The sequence below is a fragment of the Danio aesculapii genome, chromosome 9 (genome assembly GCF_903798145.1).
Source record: "Danio aesculapii chromosome 9, fDanAes4.1, whole genome shotgun sequence".
Taxonomy (NCBI): Eukaryota; Metazoa; Chordata; class Actinopteri; order Cypriniformes; family Danionidae; genus Danio; species Danio aesculapii.
Window position 1 is genome coordinate 42,015,074 of NC_079443.1, and position 23,267 is coordinate 42,038,340.

The window sequence follows — 23,267 nt, forward strand, 5'->3', positions numbered from 1 at the left end:
CTGGCCAAACTACTTGTGCAGAGCTGCAGTCTGGGTGCTGGGGGCTGGAGAATGCTTGACGTCTATAGTGCAGAAGCTGCAGGTGTGAGAAGGTTACCGGCATGTGTACAAGTTGGCCAGTGCTTAATTTGTAAATTGCAAGGTCCCGGAACATATCGGGGTAACGGATCTGGCATGTTACCAGAGGAGGGAGAGGTATCGCGGACTAACGTGTAGAGGGTTGGGGAGTCACGGAAGAAAGTGAAGAGCGGGGGTGGGGTGCGTGTGAGGCGGGGGATCAGTAAAATGAGGTGCTGGATCAGATTTCAGAGGCACAAATTTCTAAAATCATATATTGCAAAAGAAACATTTCATTTATTTTTCTTTGGCTTAGATTTATCAGAGGTCGCACAGCGGCATAAACTGCCATTTACTCTGGCACATGTTCTACACAGTAGATGCCCTTCCAGCCACAACCTAGCACTGAGCGTGAACCCCTAGTGTTGGGAAACACCCATACACTCTCTCATTCACACACACACACACACACACACACACACACACACACACACACTCATACACTACAACCAGTTTAGTTTCTTATTATGATTATTTGAATTGAAATTGAAAACATTTGTGCTGCTTAAAATTAACAGAATAAATTGAGAAAACTTTTAGACTTCTAAGATGAATGAAACATTTAAAATAATTGCAAAGATTGATCAATTTAATCTATTCTTGCTTGCAATGTTTTCATAAAAAAACACATTTGAGCAGGCGTTTTTCTTTATTTCGTCACTCAGCCACCCTGAAAAACGCATAATGATGCAAGTAAAAATGTCAATTTTTGGGTCCAAAACAAATGTTTCCACATCTGCCTTTTCTTAACCATTCACAAAATATCCACGTGTGCTTCTGCAGCTTGCTTTTATTGCACATGCTTTAGATTCTTTTTCCACTCCGCGTTCTAATCACACACTGTGAATGGCATGTCTGGAGCCTTGATGAAGTAGAATTCAGATTGCCTGTAATGAATACTATGCCCTTGTCCCTATCACATGCTCCCACACATGTAGGCAGAAATTTGCCTTGGCTATTGTAAGTCATTCTGGACTCTTAATGAGAGCGCTTTACAGCACTTCCTCCAGAGCCGCGCTGTGTCCTTCACTCTTGCAGGCCTTGAGCAAAGACTCCCTGCGGCACTGTTGGAGTGGCAGGAAGTAGTGCTAATCACGCTCTGTGACACATCTGTTGAGCGTCTGTGCATGTGTGTGTTTGATTGAGTGAATGCCCAGCGTCTGTGTGCCATCACCCGCTAATTCCATTAAGAGCCTGTGTCTCTCAACCCCAGCTCAATGAATAATCCTCTTTGGGTTTGCACTTGTCTTAATGGTTTATTCTGTGGTAAGACGGCCAGCTTCGTCTGTCTGGTACTTATAGTTTCCTTGACCTGATGTAGTTAAATAATTACTACATCAACGTGTGGATTCATGAATGTTTCCTTAGCACATCTGAATCCTTTGATGAATCGAAGTATGACCCAGTTATATTGGTGTGCTGCATCTCCCCCATTTTGGCTCACGTCCTATTCCATAACGCACAGTGTCAGCATTTTGGTAATCACCACTTATCCTGAATGAGGTGTGAGGATCTATACAGAATCTGTAGCCTTTTTTAATAGGAAAATGTGCAGATTGGTACATTTTAACAATTTACTTTACACATGAATGAGTAGTAGTTTTGAATTCCCATTCTTCTTGTCTTATTGCATGTTGTGTTTATAATTTAAGCAGAAATTACAGTGTCTGTGGAAGTATAGAGTGTGTAGATCATTAGTTTATGCTTAACACATTTCAAATATTTGTCATTTTACCACAGGTTAGGCAAACAAACAGCACCACCCACACTCATGGCAGATTGCTTTATTACTGAAGTTTTACAAGCGGATGACTAAATACATGTGCAAACAGGATCTAAATTGTTTTAAGCTTGTCCACTTACAACCTTCAAGAGGTTTTTAAAAAAAGCATTCGACCAGATTGCTTTACTAGTGTAACTGTTCATGTTAGAACAGCCACAAAATACTACCTACTCTACATGTAATGTCCTGAAATGTGATGGTTATAAGATGTGTGATGGCTAGGCCCACACGGAATCTGCGCGCGCAGAATTCCGCAGATTTTCTGCAGATTTTCCACAGAATTCCGCAGATTTTCCACAGAATTCCGCAGATTTTCTGCAGATTTTCCACAGAATTCTGCAGATTTTCCACAGAATTCCGCAGATTTTACACAGAATTCTGCAGATTTTACACAGAATTCCGCAGATTTTACACAGAATTCCGCAGATTTTACACAGAATTCCACAGATTTTCCACAGAATTCCGCAGATTTTCCACAGAATTCTGAAGATTTTCCACAGAATTCCGCAGATTTTCCACAGAATTCCGCAGATTTTCCACAGAATTCTGAAGATTTTCCACAGAATTCCGCAGATTTTCCACAGAATTCTGCAGATTTTCAGCCCATCATTAATTCTGTTTATTTAATTACAGTAATATTAATGACTAATGTGAAAGTGTTCGTCTGATTTATGTACAACGCAGTTTGTACAGTAATGTTTTCCGTCTTGTAGTAGATGTATATTATATGAGAGACTTGCTTTGTTTACCAAATAAAGTAAATCTAATTGGATTTGCATTTTAAACATTAAATAACAGTTAAAAAGATTTGATTTCACATATTAAGGTTTTAGTTATGATACTCCCAAAATAATTCTGCAGAAATCCGCAGATTTTTACCAAAATTATCCGCAGAAATAGCAAAAAACGTCCGCAGATTCCGTCTGGCCCTAGTGATGGCACCAAACCACGCACAGTATACATATTTCACCAAGTTGTACCAAGTTTAGTGGATTAACAATGAAATTCATAGTTGCGGTACACATCTTTTTCCTTCTTAATGTCATTTCTTTTTTAACGTTTGCTTCCTTTTTTAATGTCTTTACAGTTTATTTTATTGTGCTTTCACATCTGTGGTTCGGTTCAATTGGTCAGGACCAAGGGCAACAAATGATACATTGTTGCATTTATCTGCCATTTTGGGTCCTTTTCACACCACACTGATTGCTTTGGTCTGAACCAGTTGAAAAGAACCAAAGTGCAGTCATGTGACAAAATCCACATCACTCATTGGCCAGATGATAATGATGTTAATGAACGTATTCCCTAAACTGCTTTTCGATTAGTTAGAATAGCGTAGACGCATCGCAAGTCACTTCAGGAGGAGGCGTGAATTAATTTAGCTAAACCGCGACATGGTCATCTCCCGTAAATATTACCTATGATCCATCAGGTAATGTTTTTTCTTCCTTCTCTGTTTAACACTGTTGGTAAAGCGCTGTCAACAAATATTTTTCCTTCACACCTTTTAAGATGGGACAGCGCATCGGACTACAACAGCTGGATTAGTCCAAAAAGGCAAATGACTTTTTGCGGTTGGGTCTGTTTTAGTTTGGATCATGTCCTCACCACAAACGAACTGCTCCAAACAAACTCTAGTGCCATTTAACCAAACTAAGGGTGCTTTCACACTAGCACTTTTGGTCCGCACCCGGGTTCGTTTGACATCAGAGTACGGTTTGTTTAGCTAGTGTGAATGTGTCTTCTGAACTCGGGTGCACAATGTGCGCCCACGTACTGTACCTGAGTCCGCCTCAAAGAGGTGGTCAGGGGTGCGGTTCATGCGAAATATGGTCCTGTTCACTTCTGATATGAATGCAATCGTACCAAATAACGAAAGTGAACCGCCAAACAGTACGACAAACTATTCATTTGTGCGTATGTGTGTGTATCACGTACTGTACCTTGCTGACAAGCCAGTGAGCCAGTGCAAGCACAGTGATAATGTCTCCTCCAAAACCAGCTTCTGCAGTCATTGCGTTATGTTCTGAACGTTTATAATATTTTGCAGGAGATAGACACGAGTCAATTTCTGCATGTCCAAAACCAAAATATTCAGTAAAGCAGAATGACCGCGATGTGTGTACGTCTTTCCATTTTGGCGTTTTGTTTTGTGTCACCTGGCAACAGCCGTACACAAAACAGCTCAATGATGCAAGGGTACCAGGGTTCAGACAGAAAATAAAGACCGTATGACACAACCACCACAGAGAAGGTGGCACAATCGAACTTGTGTACGGTCCAGGCAATTGAACCAAGTGTGAAAGCACCCTCAATAAGGCAGGTGTGAAAACCCCTTAGTTTATTTGGATTTAGTTTACTTTAGTATGTTTGGTTACACTAAATAAATAAATGCTGTTTACGTGTCCTTTTTAGTTTCTATCATAACTCGAGTCAATTTAATATATCTGGTCATTTAAAAAACAAAAAACCATCCTGAAATACATGCATTTGTCAAGGATGAAGTCACATGAAGCTTTGAGTTCTGCTTCGTCATGCACAGGACAGCATTTTAGTAATCTCCAGTTATCCTAAATGAGTTACACAGCCCATGAGAAATCTGCGGATTTAGAAACTGAAATCATGAAATCAACAATTTAGTACTTATAAATCAGTACATTTGAATAATGTTTAGAATGAGACACATTCTGAGTCAACTTATTACTTTTAAAATGACCTAAACATACAATCTATTTATTTTAGTTGATGTTATTTAATCTTTTTGATTTGATTTGATTTAATTTAATTGATAGATTTTATTTCAGAAAAGACTTCTGTCATGAGCAGTGTGATGAAAGTTTCAATGGAAATCTGATTTAAAATGTCTTTTTTTAACCGGTTTCACACGTGTGCCAATTTTCCATATATAAAGCTCCACTTCAGAGTCAAGCCATTGTCTGAGCTGCTATTACTATCTGGGGTTGCTTAAACATTTGATGCTTCCACAGTGCTAGCTCCTTTTAGGAAAAATATAGTATTAGGACTCTTTAAAGTGGTAGTTGACCCAAAAATGAAGATTTACTCCCCATTTATTCATCCCTTAAGTTTGATTCCAACTTTTATGCTTTTGTTTTTCTGTTGAACACAAAAGAAGATATTTTATTGGAAACCAGTAGCCATTGACAAACAAATTTGTAAGTCAATGGTTACCGGTTTTCAACATTCTTCAAAATCTCTTCTTCTGTTTTCGACAAAAACCTCAAACAAGTGAAGAGTGAATAAACCATTAATTTTTGGGTCAACTCCTTTAAAGAACTGTTTATATTTCCTGACATTGTGTCATGCTGTACTTTTAAGTGCTCCGGGCTATGTGGGATTCCAGAAGGAAAGCACCACAAACAGCATGGCATCAGTAGCCTTGAGCCATTTGCGCTGAGCTGTGGCATTCGCCCATGGTGGAACCTCCCCTGACAGTGTGCCAGCCATCTGTGCACTGAAAATGCAACCCCCAGCCCTGCAACCTGAAGCCCAGCCCTTCACCCCTTCTGATGATGGATTATGGGGCTATTTGAGTCTTTAAACTATGTTGGCCACAAAACAAAGCGATTGGGTAAACAACAAGCATAATCTGCATTTATGATATTACATTGGCCTCCTGGAATCAGGTCAAGGGGATCTAATCTTCTCGTGCCTTATTCACATAATTGTACCTCAGGCTGGTTGTCTGTGAGGAAACTGATGTCATTTTCTCAGCCCTTGCTACTGAAAAGCACATCATGTTAATAAGATCTATATGCCGTTTTATATCCCATCCTGCAGACTGAATAGCATGTTTGGTAGCTGGAAGCTTATGGTGCCATTTGTTGCTATTTATGCAAGCCAGGGACAACCTTGCAGGTGCCTGAAGAAAAAAAAATGGTTTTGTAGTGCCCAGAGAGCAGCTGAAATCTCTCAGAAGTTCTTCAGCAACTCTCTGCCCTTCCTCAGTGTAAATTAATATTAGCTGCTTAAGTCCACAATCTACATTACCAGGAGGGTGAAGATGAAACTAGGGTGTACATTTCAGCAAGACAATAATCCAAAACACAGCCAAGGAAACTCTCAAATGCTTTCAGAGAAAGAAAATCAAGCTGTAGAATGGCCCAGCCAATCACCTGACCTGAATCCAATAGAAAATACAAAATAAACATCAGATTCGATAGACGAGACCCACAGAACCATCAAGATTTGTACACTCTGTTGAAGTCTGTGCAAAGCTCACACCTGAGCAATTCATGTGACTTCATTCTCCATATGAGAGGCGTCTTTAAGCTGCCTTCAACAAAAAAGTCTTTTATATAAAGTATTAAATACAATTCAGCAGTTCAGTACTTTCTCCTTGTGTCATTTCATTGTCATTACACATTTCTCATTTTTCAAATTTATTTTTGTTTTGTTTTATTTTTATGTTTGTATTGTTTGTGTTTTTACCAAATTAGGTTCAATGTCATGTGAACAGCTCCTTTAGAAATATTATTCCCAGGAAAAAACATGACGTCTTCTATACTTCTTTTTCCCGCTGTATTCACTTTTACATATAAAGCTCCTTTAATATTTTAGGAAGCCAATATAATTATTGGGTCATTGGCACAAAAAAGTGATGGCTGTATTGCTCGCACAAAGTCTTTTAGTTTAAGTAATTTCTTAGTCTCTGTTCTGATATTACTTATGAAATCACTTTGAGCAGATTTTTACTCCTGTGGCCAGATGTTTTTCTGTGTAAAGAGCATGAAAAGTCATGTCTCATTGGTCTTGTTAATGTCAGTAATGCATAACAAATGTTGAGTTAGAACGTGTTTTTTCTGCATTCATTTTCTAAATAAGAATTTTTTTTTTAAATTTATATGAAGAATCTTTAAACAAAACCATCCAGCTCTGAACTGAACTCAGTCAGTGGAAACAGTATTTGAAAAATTTAGTAAAAGTACAGATGTTGCTATTTTACATTTTACATTACTTTACATTTAAAGCAATCTTCTGGTTATTTCACTCTAATCAATTTAAACAATTATTGAATATAACATAAATTATAGTGGATGTTTTGTCGATGAAGAAAATGTTTAAATGGCTATTATTTTTATTTTTGTGTTTTTATACTGTAGGTTTGTTCCCTGATGTTGGTGGTGGCTACTTTCTGCCTAGACTTCAAGGCAAGCTGGGCCTTTTTCTCGCCCTGACAGGTTTCCGCCTCAAAGGACGAGATGTCCAGAGGGTCGGGGTGGCTACTCACTTTGTGCAGTCAGAGAAGGTAATGTAGTACAAATTGATGAGTTCACTTAAGGTTACCAGTAGTGGAAAGAGTACTGAAAAAAATCATACTCAAGTAAAAGTACCATTACTTGCCCAAAAATGTAGTGCAAGTAGAGTAAAAGTATCTGTTGTAAATATTACTCAAAGTAGGAGTAAAAAGTAGCCCTTTTAAAAGTACTCAAGAGTAGTGAGTATTGAGTATTACAATGCGAACGGCTCATGCATGTACATGCACTTTGTGCACGGATGTGTAAACGTAACATTCTGTAGTGCATTAGTATTTGTTTAAGGGCATTTAGTGGTTTCAGTCCTCATACAGTAAACATGCTTCTTTACTTCTAGCAGTGACGTGCAGTCTGTAAAGTCTCTTGATTATTTCAGGTAAAGATTTTGGACATCTTGCACACTTTTAATGCTTACAAACAGTTTGTTGCATTAATGAAGCGCCAATGTATTGCGGTTGTGAAAAAGGTACTGAAATTGTTTGGTGGTGAAAAAGGTACTGAAAGGGAAGGACTTAGGCCCAATACCAATTCTATTTTTGTTCCCCTTCCCCTTGGCCCTTAAAACCGATTGTGAAGGGGAAGGGCTTCAAAATACAGCTAATTATTGGGACAGCACTACAGCACCTGCACACGTCATCATGTGTCATCACAATCTCTTGCTTCATATGAAATCAGACGATGGCGACTGCTGTAGTTATTCCAGTTGTGTTCTTTTTTGGCATTTATCTTCAGGAAATCACTGAAGGCATATATCATGTTATCATAACGATCTAATGAAATAAGATCGTAGTACTGTGCATTTAACACAGTGGCCATATTCATCTAAGTAAATACACGAAAACAACATTAACATTATAGCAGACACTGTAAACAGCTCATTCCCAGCCACTAGACTTTTCTGACAGGGTATTGGAGTGTCATTGAATGTCAGAATGTTGTGGGACTGCTGTAAAAGAGTTATGATTATGGATTATAGATCACCAAATTTTGCGTTTTTTATTTTAGCGGGGGTTTTTTAAAGCATGACGGTAAAAGACGAACACGGTTCTGAATATATTAAAACATGTTTGTTGTAAATATTCGTAATAATGACAAAAAAATACTAATTTGTGGATCTCCTTACTTCCGGGTTCAGAAATACTGACGTTGTGGCTGGGGTATTCTGTGAAATTCTCTTACCCCTTGGTTTTGAGTGTGGTCCTAAAAAATCTTTGCTCAAAGGGCTATTCACCCGTTCCCCTTAGCCCTACGCCTTCAAGCTACATGAACATGCAAAACGAGGGGTAGGGGGAAGGGGATGGACTGAATTGGGTTTGGGCCTTAGTCAGCGTTTCTCAGGCTTGTAAGTGATCTCTGGGCAGCAGGGGGCGACTGAGTCCTGACACGACATGTTCATGTGCCAGAGGTGAAAATGAGGAGCAGGGCTTGGCACTGCTGGAGACAGGGGCGCACACACACACATACATCCTCTGGCCAAGGACAGACGACCAGCAGGATCTGGCATACACGCTATACACAGAAGTGACTTGTGATAAAAATAAACACAACGGGCTCTGAGGACAGGGCGTTAGTTCATACAGCAGAACTCAGTGAGCTGATTCAATCTGTAGTACAAGAGATGCAAATCAACACTGAAAATAGTGCAATAGGTCAGGCTGTTTTATTAATTAACTGCATAGTAGTAAAATGACAGGAAATTTAAAAGATAGAGATATTTTCTGCCTTGAATGCTTGTGGGAATAAAAGATTTTTAAAAATCTTAGAAAAACAGAATTTTTTGAATGGATTTATATTGCTGGAAAAATATCTTTCTGAGATCTCTGTTAAGCTGTTTCTAAATTCTCATTTTTTCATCATAACCATGCGTTCGCACAATTACCGGCAAATATGGTCCAATATGTTTACGAGTTTTCTAATGACATAATACAATTAAAAGCCATTTGTGTGTTTTGTGTTCATGTTTATGTGCTAGCAAAGTCCCTTTAAGGCAAGTCATTTCACTCGGTGGCCATCTTTGAAACACCTCTCGGGCAGTACGCTCAGGCATACTTCTCCAAAACTGTTTGCCAAGCTTATGATTACATTACATATTTGGAATCACCAATAAAATTAAACAACAACTGTCTCATAAGTTTAGTTTCTGAATGTCTAAATCAAACAAAATCTGCATATTTTCAGGTTGCTCGAGCTAATGCGCATGCGCACTCTAAAGAAACGAGAGCACAACACCAACCTCATTTATGGCCGTTTTACACATTATCATCTTCTGAATAATGATCGTCTGATCACACTGCTCCTCTGAAGTTATCCACAATTTGGTCTTGATGGCGAATCTCCTCCAGAAATGACAGCGACTCTGTTTTTTTGTTGGTGTTTGAGTAGTTGCTGTCATGTGATGTACGTTTGACAGGATAGACTGTACCTCGCGTTCGGTTCATGCAGATTACAAAAGCAAAAACTTTTTGTTCTCAAGTGCACTTTGTTCATTTAAAAGTAGAGATTTCAAGCTTTATGTGGATATATTTCTTATGTGTGTGAAGCAAATATTTGCTGAGATTCCAGTGTGTTTGTTGACCACCAAACTGTCATAAAAGCAGACGTATGTTACAAGCTTCTCCGTCAGTCTATAGCAATTGATGATTGGCACCTGTACTAGTAGGCGGGGCTTCATTCGCCATATTGACAGTTACACTTTTCCCCATTTTCACCTCCCGGTGGCAGTGTGAACGTATGGTAAATTGGGAAAAAATCTAAAATATCTTCAGAGTAAGACTCTAATTGTAACATTAAATGTTACGCTACCCTTAGTATCCTAGGTATATACAATCTGTTCTGTTTGATTGTATAGGGCATTGAACGGTGCACACATTCTCCCCATAATTATTATTATTTGTAACATTTTCCATTAGATTTGCATAGTTTTTTAAATCCCCCTTTCAAAAATATGATAATGTAAAATATTATAAATTAAGAAAATATTACAAAATGAAGGTAAAGGAATAAAAATGTAACTCACCCCTAATAGTACTACCTAACAAAAATAAAATAACACAATTAAAACTAAAATACAGAAACCAAATTTGTTTTAATTATTATTTGTTTTATTTTTGTTGTTATATTTAAGGAGATTTTATTAGTGGTCAGTCAGCAGAAAGTGGATGGCCTTTAGAGAGTTATTTAGTGAGTGCATTTAAACTAAAAAATATTCCAAATAAATGCATTCTCAGACATAAGTGTACAAGCTTAAAGCATTTTAGACCTTCTTTATACACATACAGTGCTCAGCAAATATATAAGTATATATAAGTACACCCCTCACCAATCTATCTTTTAAATTCAGATTTTTAATAGGAAGCTATACAATATTAGATTTGTGCATATACATTAGATTAGTCAGTACTGAAGCCAAATCTGGAGCTTATCTAACAAAACAACTTATGATAACAGTTCAAAAACTAGTACAGCCAAATGTATACGTTATAGAAAAAAATTAAACACAAATTTTAAAAAGAGGAATTGAAGATTTTGTTGAAATATTGTAGGTTGTAAAAAATGTTTGCAATATTTGACCTGAACTTAATTGTATTATCTTTCAATTTCTAAATATGTTTGGTAACTAAAATATTATTTTCGTAAATATATCTGTTTAATAAATCGGTTTTGTTTAAATGCACCAAAATACATTGCCTATATTCACTGAGAAATGGATACAAATATTCATTTTCAAAATGGGGTGCACTCAATTACGCTGAGCACTATAACAATAATCAAACTCTGCTTTGTTTTGCTTGGGAACTAATGTGGTCCGAACCGAAATGTATTTATTATAAAATGTATTTATTACTCTGGAGCCTTCTCAAGGTGTGGACTATGACGCAAAACTATAGCCAGAGCTCATTACCATACAGCCGACCTGATTTTAACTCCTCTTGATGCGATACAAAATGCGCCGCACTGCTTTCCCGTTGATTTTACTGATAAAAATGAATGACTTCCGACTACTTTGATGCTCTCGCCGAAGTGAAGGGGAAAAAAATCTAAAATATTTTCAATGTAAGACTTTAATTATAACATTAAATGTCACGCTACCTTTAGTTTCCTAGTTCTATACATTCTATTCTGTTTGATTGTATAGTGCGTTGCACGGTGCATATAGTTCCAAAGCAGCTTTAGAAAGAATAGTGGTCTTTAAATCTGGAGCTTATCTAACAAAATAACTTACGATAACGGTCCAAAAACTAGTACACCTAAATGTATATGTTATAGAAAAATATTAAATACAATTTTTTTATTTAGCATTGTGATTGGATTGACCATTGAAACAAGACCATCAAATCAGATCCATCAAATTTTGTACCACCTCCACCTTTAGACAAAAATCAGACAGGCATTCACAGCTACCAACAGACCACAACTGATGCTCAGGCACTGGCCTTGGATTTAATTAGATTTATTGTTAGTCTTTTTAAATAAGAGAATATTTTACCTGATAACATTAAAAGAACAATGTAAAATGTGTTCGTTTCACCTACCAAAAGTCTCACGATTGGGATACCTCCTCAACCTCATTTTAAGCCAGGAAAAACCCTGCCCTTCTGGGACATTTTATACCCTTTTATACATATAAATAGATACATGCAATGCAGCCAAAAGAAGCTTTTTTCATATTAGGAGCATGCTTGAGATGACTTTAAAGGTGGGTAGACGGCTCACTGTTTCAGATCAGAGCTGTTGATTCTCTGTGCCCCTGCAGTTAACATCAGGAAACACCTTGTAAAAATTCCTGTTGTAAACAACACATTCCCTTCTCTGCTTCTCAGCATTTGATCTATACCCACAATATTTTTTGGTATACCTGTAGTTGAGAATTGTCTCATTTTTCTCTTATCAGATTGCATCTCTTGAGAAGGATCTTGTTGACTTGAAGTCTCCATCTATCAGTGATGTGGCTCAGCTACTGGACTCTTATCAGGAACAGGTATGTGGCAGAGACAGATGTGACTCTTTAAAATTCTCTGTGCAGACTTTTATAACCTCTGTGCTTGTGGTTACACTACACAGTGCTGGGCTTGTATAAGCTGTTACCATAGCCACAGTACAACACTGCTGGATCTGCTTTCAGTACATCTTTATATGGTTCAAATGAAATGCCATGTGGCAACACAAATGTGGAAGGTTTTCTCGCATCAAATGGACGGCCTCACATTAAACAAACAAATTAAATGTAATATTGATCAACTTAATATGCTTAAATTCAGCCCATATAAATTGCTTGCAGGCATTTACCCTAAAAAAAATGTTGTAAATCCAATGAATCTTTTTTTTTCCACTGGCATAACTTTTATTTTATCCACTAAACAAAAAGGTATTTTAAAAATGTTTGATGTTTAAACCTCATTAGAGCTTATCACTTTTAAAATAGTTAATTCTGGATCATCCTAAAACCTTGGTCAACTGAATCCTGCGTTATTTTGTTTCATGTTTCACACACCTCATAATTTCCCTGCCATTAACAATTAATACTGCTGATTTTTCACACTGTACATTCCTAAAGCCTGGGTTATCATTCTCATTTGCAGTGTTAAGCCCAAAGTATACTAGAATTGTTGATTTTAAGGATGCCTCGTCCTCAATCAAATCTAATGATATTACTCAGTGTTTCCCACAGGTTTGAAATATACTTGCGGAGGTAGCCAGATTGAAATATACTTTTCACCCACATAACATAAATAGTTTAAACTATAAATAGTAAAACTATATGCGAGAAACAAAACATAAAATATTGTTAAAAATCTAATTAATTTATTAAGAAACTGTTTTCCTTTTCAATGGGTTAAAGTTTAAAAAAGAAAGAAAGAAATCCACTAATTCTCTTACTTTTATGCTGTTCAGGAGCCATGTGCACCCACTGAAAAATCTGCTTAATATTATTATTTCTTAAAACAAGACAATATGTTTTGCTTGTCTATAGAAAATGCTTCTTGATTTAAGAATTTATAGATATTTGGACTAGCAATCTAGGCATTTTTTGCAGCGTACTGTAAATAGCTTCTATTTCAAGTAAAAAAGCAAAATTACATGTAACACCAACTACCATGGCAAGTTTATTAAAGGGATAGTTCATCCTAAAATAAAAATGTATGCACCATTTACAATATAATGAAGAATGTTGGAAATTGTAGGCATTGACATCCGTAGATGGTGGACACCAGTTTCTGACATTATATAGAATCTCTTCTTTTGTGCTCAACAAATAAAAGAAACCTATTTTGAAACAAAAACCTTAGTTTGTGTATATGAAGAGATCTATTGTATTTGTGTTATCCATTTATTTGGTTTGGGGTTTGTTTTCAATTTTTATTTGACAATTCAGTGTACAATATTGGAAAACTTTAACATTGCGATATTTTTTTTATTCTGCAATGTACAGTTGAAGTCAGAATTATTAGCCCCCCTGAATTATTAGCGCCCCTGTTTATTTTTCCCCCAATTTCTGTTTAACGGAGAGACGATTTTTTCAACACATTTCTAAACATAATAGTTTTAATAACTCATTTCTATTAATTGATTTATTTTATATTTGCCATGATAATAATAATAGTAAATAATATTTGACTAGATATTTTTCAAGACACTTCTATACAGCTTAAAGTGACATTTAAAGGCTTAACTAGGTTAATTAGGTTAACTAGTCAGGTAAGGGTAATTAGGCAAGTTATTGTATAACGATGGTTTGTTCTGTAGACTATAGGAAAAAAATAGCTTAAAGGGGCTAACAATTTTGACCTTCAAATGGTTTTTAAAAAATTAAAAACTGCTTTTATTCTAGCTAAAATAAATCAAATAAGACTTTCTTCAGAAGAAAATATATTATGAGACATACTGTGAACATTTCCTTGCTGTTAAACATAATTTGGGAAATATTTAATAAAAGAAAAAATAATTCAAATGGGGCTAACAATTCTGAACTTAACTGTTGCGATTTGAATACAATTCCACCAAATGACTTGAAAAGCTCTATTTGGAAAGAACTGATATGCATAAAATCTAATAAACATTCTATAAATACAATAAAGAAAAATATACACTTGAAATGAACAGTGTTTTATCGTTTTCCAAGTCTAACAAGATTCAGGTACAGTAATTGAATAATCAAGATAAAAAGAATTCAGTAAAATCAATCGTCATTAAAGTTCCAAACTGTCAAATTTCTTGTGCATGAGTGCTTTTCAAATCAATGAAATTGATACAATATACAGTCACAGGTCTCAAAAACACATGCAAATAATACAATTTAGTACAATCTCAACATTGTGAATGATCAAATTGCGATTTCAATGCTGAAATGATATATTGTGCAGCCCTAATTAAGATTTTTGGCAGAAAAAATTATTGGACATATAAAAAAATGAGACAATTGCATGGTGAACAAATTATATCACAGTGTGACTTGAGTGAATCATTACATCTCTAAATATTCAGTAATATATAGTTGTTGTTTTTTTTGAGTATTCTGAGCCTGTCTAAAGCTCTGAGTCCTCTATTGTTTTTAACTGTACACATTACACTCATTATGGTTTGGTGGTATGGATTTTTGGCCATCTGCGGTTAATGCTGTGTAGTTGTGTGTGTCGAACAGGAGTGTCTAAGGCAGGATTATTGTGACTCATACAGTCTTTACGTCACACGGCTTTCCAGAAATCCTCGAGAGAGAGAGAGAGAGAGAGAGAGAGAGAGAGAGAGAGAGAGAGAGAGAGAGAGAGAGAGAGAGAGAGAGAGAGAGAGAGAGAGAGAGAAAGAGAGAGAGAGAGAGAGAGAGAGAGAGAGAGAGAGAGAGAGAGAGAGAGAGAGAAAGAGAGAAAGAGAGAAAGAGAGAAAGAGAAAAAGAGAAAAAGAGAGACTGATGTCCAGCGGGTTTCATGCTCCGGACAACAGATTAGCTTTCCCCTTTTGATCCTTCCCTTTATTCTGCTCTCTTCTGCCTCGACACATCTTGATAGTAAGCTAATTAAAAATACAGACGCTGTGAATTATTTACAGGTACTCTTTGCACTATGACATGGCACTAATGGCCAGTGAATTTTATTTACATCTGGCAGTACTTCGTCTTCAAAGAGAGTTTTATCTACAGCAGCTGTCACTAAGCCATAAAATCCTACACTTATATCAACTATGATCATCAAGGTTGCACTTTAAAGCCTGTGGATTGTTTAATACTGAAGATAAAATGTTGGTGTATCCACACCTCAGCTGATAAAGGAGGAATATCGATGCTTACAGTCGGTATTCAGAGTGTGCTAATGGTGAATTGTGGATTCTGAAGAAAAAAATGTACTGAAGCAGAGATGTCTGTGCATTTGTAGAGCAGGCGTAAAATGAAATGTCACTGGGATTCATGTCACAGCTTTTAAGCACTAAGAGAGAGTAAATTAGCTCAACCAACCATATACACCTACACAGAAAATGAAATAAATGGACTGATTATGAAACAGTCAGTAAACAGTGTACAAGTGTTTCACAGTGTATAAGCATTGTGTATAAACAGAGTGTGTGTATAAATATAAATGCAAGTGTGCAAGTATGTAATTAGAATATGATTGAAATAAAAGTTGAGCATCATTCAGCATTACAGATAAATGTATTTAAATATGAAACAACATATTCTGATTTATAATTTAGTCATTGTAAATCATAGGTCTCAAACTCTCAAGCTCTGCACAGTTTAGCTCCGACCCTTATAAAACACAGGTGATCCAACTAATGAAGGTGTTCATAACTCTTTTGAACACCTAAATTATTTGGATCAACTGTGTTTGATTCGGGTCGGAGCAAAACTGTGCAGAGCTACAGCCCTCCAGGAATGGAGTTTTAGACCGATGTTGTAAATGTTTATCATTTTAAAAACTGACAAATAGGTCAAATCTGGTAGCTTTAAGAACAGTTGCAACGCTTGGAGATTTAAAATGACAATACTACAATTCCGATTGAAAAACTGTACTATATCTAGCACGTTTTTAGTTGTGGAGCCAGCAAAACTTGTCATCATGTACAATATTTCATGCATGCAAGGATTGCTGGTCTCACTCTCTCACATGCTTTGTCCTAAAGCGACTACTGTATGCTTAATGTTTGCCCTTGGGGTGCAGGAATTATACTTATTACGAAGCCATTATAGCATGCTATTTCAGACCAAATATTCAGAGTAGCGGTAAACAATATAAGGAGCACGTCACAGGTTGTCATTGTTCAAACATGAACCAATGTGATGTGAATATAAAACCAACTTCACCTCAGTAAAGCAGGCAAGACGGAATAGCACTATGTACTTGTGTTTTGTTATTAAACTAAATATAAATCTACATTATCGCTGCTGTAAAAGGTCCCTTATGAAAATGAAAACAGTCACATCAATCATTCGCTGAAAGATTTCAGTGGCTGAACAATAATTCCGTGCATATCACCCATTAGTAACACAGCACAATCTACATAAGCTCTGACTAAAATAGTTTGAAAACATAACATGACCTGTCTTAAAGAAATCCTTCAGCCATGGTGTGATCCTTCCTCCAGTGTGCAAAAGTAACTCCAATATTGATTCAGGTTTTTAAAAAGATTTGATTCAGCATTTGTTTTTACCGCTGTCACTCTCTCGTGTCCATGTGCACGCACAAACGTGTACAAATCTACATTTGCTAACAGAGAGTTAGGGCTAATTATCACAATTATGGGAATTATTGGCCCGACAATTTTTAACTGGATGAACATTTTAGTCTTATGCCTTACCCAGAATATAAAAATACTAGTGCTGTCAATCGATTAAAAAAACACAAGACAAAAAACTATTTTAAATTCAAAATATGATTGTACATAAGAATTTCTGTTTAACTTGTAAACAACATACCTGCAATAAACCATCAACATCCTCAAACGATTGGCTTGACAGCCATATTTATTACAGAAATAAAAACACAGGCATGTAAATCCCATTTGAATTTCAAAACAATCAATGCCAATGAAGAAAAAAAATCGATTTCCATGTTGGATTCTAAGTGGACTGCAGAAAAATGCCAAAAAAGAGGCATTGAAAATGGAAAATTAATAATAAAGTAATGAATACAGACAATTGCACTCATTGAAAAGTTGTACTGCTGAGAGTTGAGAACATTAATTATAAAGTAGAAACAATTTTGTTTAGTTCTCCTTTACATTCAGCCAGTTGCTAAGACAGTCCAGTCTGTGGACATTATCAGGGGACAATGTGGATCTTTTCTTTTGAATGATTTGAGCTGAGAGTGAGAACAGTCTCTAACAAGCAGAATCACAGAATCAGCATATGAATTTCAGTGCCTAATTTTGATGACACTGGTGCTACGACAAGGATGTAAGAAGCATCAAGGGGTACATCAAAGGCACCCACAGGTAGGCGTTGTCACACCGAAGACATTCTTACAGGGACTTTGGTCACACCATCTCTAAACATTGAATTCTAAACAACTTTGAGGGATACGGACACCGTTGGTGATATTTAGACGTTTGTTCTTGTTGCTAGGATACCTGCGCACACACGCACACACACACACACACACAAAACGCACGGAGTACAGCACACCCGGTGAGCGACTCCCTTCAGATTCAACAACATGTACGATCGCGTTCATCAAATTCGCTTAAACTAAGCATTCTAAATATGGCTATATTTTACAAGCAAGGATTGTGACAAAGCAACGTGAAGCAGGCGCTTTACAAAAGTTGCGTTTAAGCGGGAAACACGTCAAACTTAATGAAACATTTGAGAGCTCATGGAATCATCTTAAAGGCAGAGGAATGCGCTGTCTTTGACAGCTTGCGACATCATCTGGCACTTTCTGAGTAACTTTACATGGACACCAATACTCCACTTTTAATATAATTAAGATAATACTCCGATAAAGAGTCTACCATGTAAACAGGGATTTTTTTTGATTACCTTAAAGGACCATCAAAGTCACGAAATGCGGAGGTTTTTCTTTCCATTCGGCATGTGGTGTCAAATTCCATTAAAACAAAAGTCGAAAGATTAAAAATTAAACACAAAATTACATGAAACTCTGGAGGAAACGCTGGATAGAGTGGTAATGCAATAGTACTTGTTTTATACTGAAACTTTCCTGAAGTCCTTCCTTGGTCTTATCCATATTTCTTTGCACGTTGAACACTCGTCGACCACAACAGGAAATTAAAAAAAATTGCAACTGCGTTCATTTCTTTTAGTGCATTAAATATTTCAAATAAATCACATGCGTTAACACGCTCATTTTGACAGCACTAAAAAAAACATAGAAATACATTCAGACCTGCACAACCAAAAATGTTTCTGAAGACAATCACCTACTGCACCATTAATAATTTCAGATTGATGGGGATAGTTTTGTCAAGGAGTGCATCTGCATAAAATATAATAAACAAATTACAAGCAGAGAATAATAGAGCAAATATACAAATGAAGAAATCTAGCAGTACGCAGGTACTGAAATAAAATAATCAAATGTACAATAAATCTGTATATTCTTCATTGTGTAAATAATAAATACAATTAATCATTGTTAAAGCTACAAACTGTATAATTTATTGTTCCCAAATGCTCTAAACTCACTTATAATGTTTACACAGGCTTTAAAATCTCAAACAATTGATAAACTTTCACTTTATTATGGTTAAATGACTCCAAAATTCTCTGTTGTGTCTGGTCAACTCAAACCCTGACTCCACATTCCACATCCTGCGATGTGACTTGTGGATTCACGCATTGCTATATCGACGCTAAAACAATATATTGTGCAGCCCTACTACAGAAGGACTCTGAATTCTAAGTGACTGACAAGATGGTACATAAATGACATTTATATTGTTGCATTCTATAAATCGAGGGGGAAAAAAGTATTTTTAAATTAGACAGGACACACTTGAGTGTCACATGCTAGATGAGACTTGCCACTATAACTTTCCATCACTATAAACTGCCTGAGGAGCATTTTTCAGCTTTAGACACAGCCATGGTGTCAGCCTGACAGGACAAAAATGGCTTCTCAGATACTCAAACACACACAGACAGTTGAGGTTTGCAGTTGTCTGTGTTGAAATACAGCTCTATATACAGTATGTGCTTCAGCCGATGTCTAAACACAAGCTGCTGTTATATGTCTCCTCAGAGCCATCTGGATGCTGAGAAACCGTTCGTCCTCCAGGAACAGACAGAGGCCATCGACAGGTAAGCCTTAGCCTAGAATAAACCATTTGCTTTATTGTTATAGCCCTAAGTTCTCCCATCAAATGAAAAACCAATCTTGTAGGCCGGTGTTTTTTTTTTTTAAGTGTTTTAAAGGGACAAATCAAATCTTTTAAATATTCTACAGAAGGAAGGTAAACAGATGTGAAACTACATAGGCTATAGATGAGAAATGTGAAACACCAGAAACGTGGCAGTAATCATGTGATGCTTACACTCTCATATAAAGGTACAACATCTGTCACTGTGGTGATAACTTTTCTAAAGGGACATAAACATGTCCTTAAAGGTACATATTAATACCTAAACAAAGTACAAACATTTACCGCATATTACCTTAAAGGTACAAAAGTGAAGTGTAATAGTACAAAAGTGTACCCTATAGGTACTAATGTCCAACTGTAAATTACAAAAGTGTACCTTTTGAACAGGTACTACCCCAGCAACACCTTTTGCAGCTTTATTTTTGAGAGGGTATAATTAAGCATAACTGGTATGCTGCTATATTCGCTAAGTTTGCAACAGCATTAGATGTTGTGACTTTACCTATGGCTACCGACACACTCTCAGTACTTCAGTAAACAGGTTGTTTCGTTCAAATCCAAGTTGCCAGTCGTCATTAGGGTTAGGATGAAAGATCATTAGGATGAAAGTCCATTTTCCACAGAATTACTAAAGTTTTTCGTGTCTCATGATCTATCAGAAATCATTCTACAGTTGAGAAGCATTTCTCATTGTTATCACAGTTGTAGTTGTGCTGCTTAATATATTTATGGATAACTGGATAATTGTTTAAGAGTCTTTGATGAATAGACAATTAAGATGAATAGCATTTATAGGAACCCTTTTGAAATATCTTCGCAATGATTACTTAGATTCATTTTTTTCCGAAAAGATTTATTATAAATACAAAATCCTGACTTCAACACATTTTTAGCTATGTCCCCCAGCCCTAGTATAAATCAGCACTATTTATCTGCAACTTATTTGTATAAATGGTGTTGATACAATAACTATCTGCATTTTTTCATCTATCATCTATCAGAAATCATTCTAGTGTTCTGATTTGGTGGTCCTAATTCCTCATTGTTATCACAGTTGTAGTTGTGCTGCTTAATATATTTATGGAAAACTGGATAATTGTTTAGGAAATTTGCTGAATACAGAGTTAAGATGAATAGCATTTATAGGAAATCTTTTGAAATATCTTTGCAATGATTCATTGATTTAGATTGATTTTATTCAGAAATTGTTTATTATAAAAAAGATTCCTGACTTCAACACATTTTAGCTATGTCATTTTTGTCAGAGTTGTAGTATATTAATGGAAAACTGCTTTATTTTTTAGCGTCTTTGATTAATAGACAGTTAAGATGAATAGCTTTTATAGGAAATCTTTTGTAATATCTTCATAATGATTCATTGATTTAGATTATTTTTATTCAGAAATGATTATAAACACAAAATCCTGACTTCAACACATTTTTAGCTATGTCCCCCAGCCCTAGTATTAATCAGCACTATTTATGTGTGACTTTTAGGTGTAAATGACACTACTGTATGTATTTGCATTATTTTTCATATGTGACAGTTACTGCTAGTCAAAATCACCAGCAGGAAGAGTTCTGGCCTGACTTCACTAGACTTCACACTGGATGAGTTATACTTCTGTTTTACTGGATAAGCTTTAAACAACAGCCTTAAAGTGCTGCTAAAACTCTGAGACTTCCAGGCTATTTCTAGCACTCTGAAATGCCCATAATTTTGTGTGCAGAGGAAAAGTTCATTATTTTGATCAAAGGGCTGAAATGATGAGACTGATAAATATTGGATAGGCTTCAAAATGCACTTCCACCATAACTAGAGCGTGTGCAGATTATCTTTGCATCTGTTCTTCCGGGGACAAATTATTCATGAGCCTATACACCCCTTGTTTACCTGTTTGTTTGTTTTTTTTGTTAAGTTTGCATATGAGCCTTACATAACATCAGTTGATGCTGAACTAATCTGCTGTCCCAGGATTAAATCTGATGACTAATTTGGCTTGACTGCACGATGCGGAAAAACTTACTCAGATGGGGTTTTTGTATGCGTGTTTGTGTTTGTAGGAATGACCCTGTAAATTTCATTATTGTTCTGCTGTTTTAGGCTATTTTCAGCTGGAAGTGTAGAGGAGATCATGGAGAACCTTATGAAAGATGGCTCGGCATTTGCACTGAAACAGGCTGAGGTGGGTTTAAGCTATGACTAAACATTACCAAAAATAACACGGTAAAAGTGAAAGTCATCTCTGCATCTTCGTATCATTCCAAACCCATGCAGCACAGATATTTCAGTCACAATTTGTATTTCAGACTTGTGCTTAGACAAAGCTACTTATGGCTGCGAAACACCAAGCTGACTTCAAAGAACTGGCAGTGCTGAAATCTGACTGTGTTGCCGCATCGTGTCAGCTGCATGTGGGCCAAAAAAGCTAGCTTGAACTCACCACAGAGACCCAACAATGAAAATTCTGTCACCATTTAGTCACCCTCGAGTGCTTTTAAAGCTCTATGAATTTCTTTCCTCTGTTGAACACAAATGAAGATATTTTGAAGAATGTTGGAAACCAGTGGCCATCAACATATACTACGGTTGTCATAGTATCTGTTAAATATACTAAATATCTCCATTTGTGTTTTATAAAGGAAGGAATCACAAATAGATTTGTAGTGTGAGTAAATGATCACAGAATTTTCATTTTTGGCTGAAAACCCTTTAATTTGAACCCATTTTATGATGCTTTATTTACTTAGTTCCAAGTTTTACAGCCCAGGTCCGTATTCACTTTCATAACACTTAAAGAATATTCTCACCATTTGGTTTTGTTGAGAAAATGAAAGTTATACAGGTTTGAAACATATGATGTGAATATATTTTATGACAGAATATTCATTAAGGCTGGGAATTTTTAGGGAGTTCACAATCTGATCCGATTCTGATTATAAGAGTCACTTATTGATTCCAAAACTATTCTTAAATCAACATTTTTTTCTGTTGCTTCGGCTGTGCAAATACAACTGTTCAATGTTACAGTTTAAGCAAAATTAGAGCTCCTGTTCTTTTGTTTATAATTATAATCTATGTGCTGCCATCTTAAAAATGATTTATTTTATTAACAAAGTAACATTTGCCATGAACAAGCTCTGAATGTAACATTACAAAGAGCAGTTATAAAGTTTTTATAAGCGTGAAGTTTATGTATAAACTAATTTCGAGAGGATAATGTGCTTATGATTGCTCGTGGCAGGTCCTGCATTATTCAATTTATGATTCACCAATCAGACGATTCTTAAGTCTCCATAAATAAGCTAAGTTCCACACCATAGGCATCTTCATTTTGAAGAATGCCCCCTTCCTCCCCTACTCCTCCTCCTTTCCTAGATGGGCAGCACGGTGGCCCAGTGGTTAGCAATGTTTCCCCACAGCAAGAACGTAATTGGTTCTAGTTCTTACCAGGCCAATCGACATTTCTGTGCGGAGTTTATATGTTCTCCCTGTGCTCGTGTAGATTTCCCCAGGGTGTCCTCCCACCATCCAAAAAAAGAACATACAACTTGAGTTAACTGACTAATCCAAATCGGCACTATAAACGTGCTTCTAGTAAGTAGTTATACCTTCATAACAATCCCTAATTGCACACTAGCTTCAAACAGCAGGGGAGTTCTCGAGATCTACCTGAGCTCAAACTCCCCTCTCACCCTGCAAATAGGAGGGACCCCCGGGCTCGAGGATCCTATGAGCTCAGGGCTCTCTCCCGGGACAGCATGCCAAACATGCTGATAATAAA

At 36.4% G+C, this 23,267-nt stretch overlaps 2 protein-coding genes across 2 annotated transcripts in view; one reads left to right on the forward strand and one right to left on the reverse strand.

Annotated features, from left to right (window-relative positions):
- Positions 1-12,138, reverse strand: part of pofut2 (protein O-fucosyltransferase 2) — a 54,466-nt gene extending 42,328 nt beyond the window's left edge. The window contains exon 1 of the mRNA XM_056465721.1: positions 12,029-12,138. The gene's annotated coding sequence lies outside the window, so the exon portion shown is untranslated. The remainder of the gene's footprint in view (positions 1-12,028) is intronic.
- The window catches only part of hibch (3-hydroxyisobutyryl-CoA hydrolase), a 47,673-nt gene that overhangs the window by 17,974 nt on the left and 6,432 nt on the right, over positions 1-23,267 (forward strand). The window contains exons 8-11 of the mRNA XM_056465722.1: positions 7,021-7,166; positions 12,065-12,151; positions 19,362-19,420; positions 21,587-21,668. Coding sequence (XP_056321697.1) covers positions 7,021-7,166; positions 12,065-12,151; positions 19,362-19,420; positions 21,587-21,668 — 374 coding nt within the window. The remainder of the gene's footprint in view (positions 1-7,020; positions 7,167-12,064; positions 12,152-19,361; positions 19,421-21,586; positions 21,669-23,267) is intronic.